General features: G+C 44.6%; 1 protein-coding gene across 1 annotated transcript in view; it reads left to right on the plus strand.

Annotated features, from left to right (window-relative positions):
• Positions 1-3,191, plus strand: part of LOC144222467 (protein SSX1-like) — a 10,119-nt gene extending 6,928 nt beyond the window's left edge. The window contains exons 6-8 of the mRNA XM_077752971.1: positions 1,195-1,330; positions 2,437-2,538; positions 3,012-3,191. Coding sequence (XP_077609097.1) covers positions 1,195-1,330; positions 2,437-2,538; positions 3,012-3,013 — 240 coding nt within the window. The 3' untranslated portion in view covers positions 3,014-3,191. The remainder of the gene's footprint in view (positions 1-1,194; positions 1,331-2,436; positions 2,539-3,011) is intronic.
• The last annotated feature ends 6,612 nt before the right edge of the window (positions 3,192-9,803 follow it).

Consider the following 9,803-nt stretch of genomic DNA (forward strand, 5'->3'; position numbering starts at 1 on the left):
TCTGTACATTTGAAACATTTTATTTTTTTTTTTAAAGGGGTGAGTGTTCTTGCTAAACACTGTTAATGAATCACAGTACAATTAAGAAAAGCCTCAAAGGATTTCCAAGCTCAAGCACCTTTTCATGTGTTTATGAAGTTCAAGGATTTCCCCCAAGGCTTTACCCCACAGAATTTGCTCATGTTTCTGTTTAGACATCTGCTCTCACAAAAACAAAGTACCAGCNCGTATGGGTTGAGAATGTCCTGAGCTGTCAGCCCCTCCCTACTGTGATCTCCTTTGGGGCCTTGTCTGCACCTGAGGCATCTCTGAGGCCTTGGGCCCAGCCCTGGGAATCCCTCCCAGGTACCTGAATGTTCACTGCATAAGTGATTCCACAATTGTAGAATAAACTCTACTTTAGAGGGTAAAGACATCTGGAAGTTGGAGACAGTTGAGAGAATTCAAAGAAGGATCATAAAAGAAAGTATTCATTTTCATTATTACCACATTGAAAAGTGTTTGCAAGCTCAGTACTTTCACTTAGCTTCTTTTACTTTTATTGTTCACTGTTTCATAAACGAGGGAACTGAATGAAAGGTAGCTTAAGATTGTTGGCCAATGACACATCCTGACGCAAGCAGAATTGGTACAGGAGCCATCTTACCTAATTCCACATTCAACGTTCTTGCCAGCATAGGACAGTAGGTGACATCTAGGGCTGCTTTCTTTGCTATCTATATTAATTGCTGTGAACCATTCCTTTCCTCCCCCTTCCCTGTACTCTTCTCCCCTATACCATTTTCCAGCAGTGTTTTGTCCTCTCTGTGCATTTTTACATTTATTCTCCCTGCAGCTCTGTACTAGCTTCTATGCGAGAAAGGAGGCCCTCCTTTCATCCACAGACTGTGTGGGTTCTTAGAATGCTATTCTACCCTAACTCTTCTGTCTACCACATTCTAGTTACATGGAGCATTTTGCTGTTTGCAAGAAGGTGAAAGCAAACATTCTAGCCCTGGAGACATCCTCATTTAGGCCATTCCTTTTTGCTCTAACCTCCCAGATTCTTCATAATTTAGGTACAGGTGATATAATGATCCTCCTGGGTTTGGGGGAACATTAATCAAAGTAATGCATGTGAAGACACTTTGTAAGCTCTAAAGCACTAGAGAAATGCTATTGATACTGTTTATATATGACCTTCACATTAAAAAGGTGATGAACAAGAAACCAAAGGAAGAAAATGATTTGGACCCAGTGCCAGTAGCACTTGGCTCTGAGCAGGCTCAGAAACAGCAGAGCCACCCAGAAGAAGCGAGTACCTCTGGTAAACAGCTTGAGAAGAGACCAGGTAAGAGATAGCTATGTGCGAACAACTCCTCTGTTTCCTGGCTGTGTTCAAGTATGTGGTCTAGGTATGGGGGATGGATCCTAGACAGGGTTGGAGCCAGACTGGACTGAGGAGCTCACCCAGTTCCAGCTAAGATGTTAAAACATGACTTCCAGGGTCATAGACCTAACTTATCATTGATATAAAAACTAAATGACTAAGGGTGCCTGGGTGGCTCGGTTGGTTGTGTCTGACTCTTGATCTCAGCTCAGGTCATCTCAGGGTTGTGAGTTCAAACCCCATGTTGGGCTCCATGCTGGGTGTGGAGCCTACTTTAAAAAAATAAAAATTAAAAATAAAAGCCAAGTAGGGGTGTCTGCGTGGCTTAGTCAGTTAAATGTCCAACTTGGGCTCAGGTCATGATCTCACGGTTCATGGGCTCAAGCCGCTCATCAGACTCTGTGCTGACAGCTCGGAACCTGGAGCCTGCTTCAGATTCTGTGTCTCCCTCTCTCTCTACCCCTGCCCGACTTGTGCTCTGCCTCTCTCTGTCTCTCAAAAATAAATAAATGTAAAAATTTTTTAAACAATAAACAATAAAAGCCAAATGACTATAGGCAAGTCTTCTAAATTCTCTGAACTCCAGATTCCTAGTCCATAAAACAGAAATAAAGAATCATAGTTCACAAATTGTTCAAAGGCATTAAGTCTAGAAAGCCTAAAATTATGAAAGGTAGTCAAGTAATTTCATCTGTATAACCTGGGAATGCATCTTACTCACAGTTGTACCCCACCCCTCAGCTCAATGCCTGACACACAACATGCCCTTATCACACATATGCTGAATGAAAGAAGGTCTGAATGAATGTTCTGGTAAGTAAAGAGGTTGGGAATCTAAATCTGACAATGGGAGGAGCCAGAAGCTAAAACTCGGCATTTGGTGTGTATCGGTGCAGGTCTAACATCTCAACCTCTCTGGGCCAGAAGATGTGGAAAACAGACTGTGTTGAATACCTGTGGGCATTTGGAAGGGAGGAGGCATTTCCTTATCTGAAAAAAATACAACAACAGAGATTTACATTCCCCAACCCATCCAACCCTCATTTACCAACTCTTCTCCACCATAGGATCCAAGAAAGGGAAGAATAGTTGTGCCTATAGACTGCGCGAAAGAAAGAACCTAATAGTATATGAAGAGATCAGTGATCCCGAGGAAGATGACAAATTCTGTAAGTGACCTTTCAGTCCATACCCGCACCCCAGAAAAATGAACTTGTCTGTTATAGAACTGGTATCCCATCTTGTCGCTTATTCCCCAAGTCATTCCTTTATCCTAGTCCCCTGGGGTGCAGCATTGAAGCTAAATGATGAGGTTCCCCATGCTCTTTCTGCTCCTTGCTCTGTATATCCGGGGATCCCCCTAACTAGAATGCTGTGGGCCCCCAAATCCCTGGTCAGTTCCTGATTTGTAGGCCACAACTTCCTGTAGTCTAGGAGAACTCACAGGACAGGTAAGGGGGTCACTATGGCATGAGCATAAGGTTCACTCTGAGGAGCAGTGGGAGATGCACGCAGATCGTGTAGGGTAGAATCAGAGTGCTTGGAGTCCTGTAGGTCTGGATGAGGAGTTTGGTATTGATTTATCAGACAAGAGGAGCTCACTGCCACTGATTCTCTTTCTCTTTCCTTGCCTCAACCTCAGGATGTTACAAGTGCCCATGATAAGAAGCAGAACCTGGTGGTCTTTCATGAACATGGGCATGGCTGTGAATTCCTAGCCATCAGGTGTATAGCAAGTAAAAGAAAGAGTTCACAATAGTGAAAAGTTAAATGTGATTTTTGTTACTGTGTGCCAAATATTCTGTTAGATGTAAGAGTTTTGCTAATGTGCAAAATACCATCTATNATATATATATATATTTCTGTGTATCCATGCACTTACCTTAGAAAATAAGCATTGCATTGTCAGGTAATTCTCTGCACAGAACAGCACTACTTCCTCCCCAGATGTGCAGATGTGATTGCTGAAGTCAGTTCTGGGTGTTTGATTTTGTGTTTTCTCTGCATTTACACACTCGTGCGCACGTGCACTATAAGCATTTCCCATGAGGTTTTTCCCCACTACCAGCATGTCTTGGACACGTACTACTCATTTTGTTCCTGTTCAGCAGGGGCTCCATGTTGCAAATCCTCTTTATTACTTTACATTGTATTAGTCATTGACAGTTAATAAATATGTACAAGCTTTTCTCAGTTGTTTGCTCCTCTCATTCTTGTGTGCAGAGCCCTGTGCATAACTGGGAGTGTTTCTTTGGCAGTCTTAGAAGTGTAATTGTCTTGTCAAAGGGTTCATTCATTCAACACCTACTGAACATGTACTGTGTACTGAATGCTGCTCTAGGAGCTGGAAAGACATCAAGGAACACGACAGAGAAATGTCCCAGCCCAGATGGAGCTGACATTCTGATGGGTGATGTTTCCGGTTTTTATTTTGATGGATACTATACACCCCAATTCTGGGGCAAGTGCTGGTTGGACACCTTGGCCTTTGCTGTCTGTAAGATCTCCAGGGTAAGGGGCTAGGATGGTCCATTTGGAAGTCTGTGAGAGGAGACAGAGATAAAAACCATCAACTGGGGAGTATAGAAAGATCGGGAAGGAGTGGGGCCCTGGAGAGCACATGGTGGGCAGGAATGGAAGAGTCTACTAATCATGATGCAGGAGAGCAGCAGATGGAAAAATCTACTGGACAGAAGTATGAAACTGTCCATCAAGGGTCTCATGACCAAAGGTTTGAGGTAGGGGTGGGGATGAAGTGTCGAGAATGGGAGAGTCTCCTTCTATACATACCATTGCAGACCACACAAACAGCTCTGGGAAAAGGAAGAGGGGAGTCTTTTGGGGAACAAAACGTTGTATGACACATTAAGGGACATTAAAACTGACAACAGAGATCATCAAGGTGACTTACATGGGACATCAAATACCAGTCCCATATGGAGGCAGGGTTGGCCTTGTTTTAACTATCNAAGCCATAAACCCACAGATGATTGGGTCCTGGAGGAGACAGACAGGAATTAAGGATTCTCCTAGGACTATGGCTAATCATCATGACTCCAGGCTAAGTCCTCTTTTGCTGGGCTGGAATTGGGTCTGCCTTTTCCCATGCACACACTATGACAGCTGCAGGGTTGCAGTATTGCTGTCCTCACATCAGCTCTGGGGCTGGGTCTCCTAAAGCCCTGAGGTTGGTGGACCCCACTCCAGAGGAATTTGCCCTGATAGATTGAGAAAAGCTTCAAAGAATCACCATCCTTTGGAGCTCTAGACAAGACAGACAAAGTGGGGAATAAGGCATGGCCAAGGGTGTAGACCGACAGAGATACATACATGAACTTTTTCTGACCAGCGTGTTTCCCATGATACAGTCTTCTTCACAGGGCTGACTCTCCCCGACAGAGTCAGCTCCTGGGGAATGTGGAGGGAGGGCATCCTTGTTTACCTGCTTCTTTGAGAATATTATCCTGTCACTTGTCACATCTCTGGGTGGGATAGGCCCCAAGTCCAGGACTTTGCATCCCAGTCCAGTAACACCATTTGCAGGAATGGGGAAGGTCTGGTTCCCTGGGGTCTTCTCAGCCCACATTCCACAGTAACCATAGAAAGTGCAATTAATATTCATCACGTGTTTATTAGATGTTATATATAAATATAGAGAGAGAGATTATACACAGAGACACCGGCAGATGTCAGACTTCTTGCCAGAGTTCCTGCAGCTTGCACGTGTGGGATGGATGGACTTGGAACTCACTGAGACTTCAGACATCAAGGAGAATAGGTGTGGGGTTGCCTGGGTGGCTCAGTTGGTTGAGCTTCCAACTCTTGATTTAGGCTTAGGTCATGATCTCACAGTCTGTGGAACTGAACCCTGCGTTGGGCTCTGCACTGCTGGCAGTGCTGAGCCTTCTTGGGGTTCTTTCTCTCTCTCTTTCTCTGCCCCTCCCCAGCCTCCCTCTCAAAATAAATAAATAAGTAAACTTTTTTTTTTTTTTTAAAGGAGAACAGGTGTGTATTGGAGGGGGAATGTGAATAAGCTTCAGGTTATGTCCCAAGTTTCAGAGTAGAGGACAACGTGGATGACCTTGAGGGTATAATGCTACGTGAAATAAGAGAGAGGAAGACAAAAATAGCATATTATTTTATTCTTATATGGAATCTGAAACAACACGAACGAACAACACAAAAACAACATAATAGAGAACATATTGATGGTTACCAGGGGGGAAAGGTGTTAGAGGGTGGGCAAAATGGGTAAAGGAGGTCAATTGTATGGTGATGTATAGTAACTAGACATTTGGTGGTGATCACTTTGTAGTGTATACAGATATTGAATTATACTACTTGGTACACCGGAAACTTAAATGATGTTACACACTAATTTCGCCTCAATAAAAAGATTTATTCTCCTTAGGGAGACACGTGCTTGTGGTAACACAGTTTTCGAGCCAGTGACGTAGGCCAACAATGCCTTTGACAACGTTTTATGTGTTTTACAGTTTTGTCAGAATGTTACAATCATAAAATGCATGGGAGTTTCATTGTAGGGCGCCTGGTTCAGACTCTGTAAGCTGGTAGGACATGCGGAGTATTCCTCTTTGCCTTGGGATAACTAGCCATGGAGCCAATAGACAAGAAATGGTCCCTTCTCAGAGTGTAGTTTTTGCTCTTTTATCCATCTACCCTCTGTTTGAAGCTTCTCCGGATATATTCTTCTCTTCTTGGTTGTTTCCTCCTGCTCATTTTGGCTTCTGGTTCCCTTCACCCTTGAAAATTTCATCCGAGCTACTTTCTCTTTTTAAGCAATTCTTCACGATTTCTGGTCCCCAAATGGCACCCTTTCTTGTTTTCTGGTACTGTATACTATTTTTTTTTCTGTTATTTCAGTGGAGAGGTAGACAAGTTTACTCAAGCAGCCATCTTCAGATCATCTTTAAGGGTATCTTTTAAACTTCCTAGGAAACAGTTCTTTTACTTTTATTGCATTCAGAGAATGTTCCTTGCATTCTTCTACATTTTGGGGGGCAGATTCATCAAGATTGTATTTGCAGCCTATTACATGGTCAAATGTATTAATGTTCATGGGTATTATACAGAAGGTTGGGCAGATTGCTTAATTTCTATTTATTTATTTATTGAGAGAGAGACAGAGATAGAGACTGAGAGAAAGAGAGAGAGAATCCCAAACAGGCTTCACACTGCCAGCGTGGGCCCGATTCAGGGCTCAAACTCACAAACCATGAGACCATGACCTGAGCCGAAACCAAGAGTTAGATGCTTGACTGACTGAGCCATCCAGGCACCCCTGATTATTTACTTTCTTTAATGAACAATTCTTGGAGTTGTACCTTAGAGGTAGAAAGGGCTACTGCCAGTCAATCTATGTAGCATTGGAGGGGAATCTACAATGAACTTTTCAATGAAACCACTTGATAATTATCCTAAGGCCCACTAGCACTCTTTGTCCTTTTTGACTCTGAGTTTGGACTTTTTCAGAGGCTTTGTTACAAAGAACAGCTCTTGCCTCTGGTGACTTGAGATGTGATCTTGTCTCCTTGGACTTCTCTCTTGGTCTGATCCCACCTTTCTATCTCCCAGGAGTGCTTCAGCATTTCTGGTGGCCCACCAGCACCTTTTCCCTGTACTGTTAAGAATGTATCCTGGGACACCTGGGCGGCTCAGGTGGTTAAGCATCTGACTTGATTTTGGCTCAAGTCATGATCTCATGGTTCGTGAGTTCAAGCCCCACATCAGGCTCTGCACTGTCAGTGCGGAGCCTGCTTGGGATTCTCTCTGTCCCTCTGTCTCTGGCCCTCCCCTGCTTGCTCGCTCTCTCTCGCTCTCTCTCTCTCTCTCTCAATAAATAAATAAGCTTTAAAAAATAATTTATCCTTGGGGTGCCTGGCTGGTTCAGTCAGTAGAGCATGTGACTCTTGATCTAGGAGTCATGAGTTCGAGCCCCGCGTTGGGGGTGGAGTTTACTTTAAAAAAAAAAAAAAGATAACACCCAGTGCTCATCTTTTTTTTTTTTTTTAAANCCTGAGACTTTTTGCTTCCTGTGGTCTAATCCTCAAACAGGCCAGCCTGGGCTTCTTCACATGGCAGGCTTAGGTCCTCTGAGACCTTCTCCTTCCCCAGGCTCTACTCTGCAGTATGCCTTGCACCAGTGCTAGCACAGGACTCAATCTATTTTATTCTCCAAAAGAAAATTCATTTCACAAGGCAATATCATTATAAAAGGACAACTTATTGAAGATTTTATAGAGAAGACTAGTGGAGGTGAAGGAAGTATATAGTTTACACAGCTGAGGAGTTCATTGCAAAAATCACCTAAACTGACTTTTACTCCCCCCAAAAAAATCACACTTAAGGGGTGCCTGGGTGGCTCAGTTGGTTAAGCATCCAGCTTCGGGTCAGGTCATGATCTCACGGTTCATGGGTTCAAGCCCCACATCGGGCTCTGTGGAGCCTAGAGCCTCCTTCAGATTCTGTGTCTCCCCCTTCCTCTGCCCCTCCCAGCTCACGTTCTGTCTCTATCTCTCTCAAAAATATATAAACATTAAAAAAATTTAATCACCCTTAAGCTATTCTTCTTCAGTAGCTGGGGCATTGGGGTGCAAGAGCACCTGGCTCCAGGGGTCCCAAACAGACCAAGTGTGGCCACTCAACAACTGATAAAACCCAACACCTGAGAAACAAGTGATCGTGGAACAAGAAAGAAAATTATTTCAATGAGGCCACCACCGGGAAGACAGCAGACTAGTATTTCAAAGACTGCCTCCAAGGTGCCAGAAAGACACTTTCTATATAAGGAAAATGTGGGATAAAGGTGAGTGGGTAAGTGCAGGTGGGCAATGAAGGTCAAACTGATCATTGTCTTGGGGTCAGTCACATGGAGTCTTGCTGGCTCAGGGCAGTCCCTATTGCTTTAGGAGTGTGCTTTCAGTTTCCATCAGGGGATGCTTTTGCCCTGGGGTCTTCCACCTGAGCTAAGAGACAAACTGGAAAGAAGAACCGAACTAGAAAGCTCGAGGTCAAAAGAGACGCATCTCAAGTCCTCTCTTCATTCTTCTATTCCTTCTAAGACAGGGAAACTGAAGGGGCCCCATGAAATACTGCTTTACTCCTGTCTCTCTTCTTGCTAGGACCTATACCTCCGCCTTACAGAAGACAGTGTATGTCCTCCTTGTAAAGGTCATGGAGTTAATTATTTCTTTGGAGTCTTCCAGCACAATAGGTAACATCTAAGGAGTGATCAGGCAAGTCATCATGTACTTTTTCCAGACCACTGAATCCAGACATGACGCTAAGACCTCTGGACCCAGGACATAAGGGACATGGAGGACACCTGAGCACTTATCCTTGGGGGTTTTTGTGGGTTTTTTTAAATGTTTTTTGTTTTTGAGAGAAAGAGTACAAGTGGGGGAGGGACAGAGAGAGATGGACAAAGGATTTGAAGCGGCTGACAGCAGTGAGCCCGATGTGGGGCTCCAACTCACGAACTGCGAGATCATGACCTGAGCCAAAGTCAGACGCTCAACTGACTGAGCCAGCCAGGGGCCCCGCACTCATCCTTGTTTTGACTAGTTCCTGGATGCCTGAGAGCACACATACACCAGATCGCCATCCTTAATAAAAACCTTAGGCCCCAGGGGCACTTGGCTGGCTCAGTCAGTAAAGCATGCAACTCTTGGCCTTGGGGTCGTGAGTTTGAGCCTCACGTTGCAGGTAGAATTTACTTTTAAGATAAAATCTCTTCCTTTGGGGGCGCCTGGGTGGCTTAGTCGGTTAAGCGTCCGACTTTCGCTTAGGTCGTGATCTCGCAGTTCGTGGGTTTGAGCCCCGCGTCGGGTTCTGTGCTGACAGCTCAGAGCCTGGAGCCTGTTTCAGTCTGTGACTCCCTCTCTCTCTGACCCTCCCCTGCTCACACTGTCTATCTCTCTCTCTCCTAGAAATAAATAAAAATTAAAAAAAAATCTCTTCCTTAAAACAACAACAACACTGCAGACCCCAAGCAAAGATGACACTTTCTTTTCCTTTCTCATCTCCCAGACACTCTGCTGTACTCTATCACTTCTACTAAACAATACACTCTGCTCTCACTTGCTCTTCAGTTCTCCATTTCTATTCTTTTTTTTTTTCTAGGAGAGAGAGAGAGAGTCAGCGTGAGTAGGGGAGGGCCAGAAAGAGAGGGAGTCACAGACTGAAGCAGGCTCCAGGCTCTGAGCTGGCAGTCAGCACAGAGCCCGACGCGGGGCTCGAACCCACAAACCGCGAGATCATGACCTAAGCGAAAGTGGGACGCTTAACCGACTAAGCCACCCAGGCACCTCTCTGCATTTCTATTCTTGTGTGAAGCCAAGGACCCTCTTGGCTGGTCCTGTAGGATCCCTTCTGAGTCCTCTGTCCCAGCCAGCCTGTCTCTCCTCCATCTATC

Source organism: Crocuta crocuta, unplaced genomic scaffold (assembly GCF_008692635.1).
Source record: "Crocuta crocuta isolate KB4526 unplaced genomic scaffold, BGI_CrCroc_1.0 scaffold943, whole genome shotgun sequence".
Taxonomy (NCBI): Eukaryota; Metazoa; Chordata; class Mammalia; order Carnivora; family Hyaenidae; genus Crocuta; species Crocuta crocuta.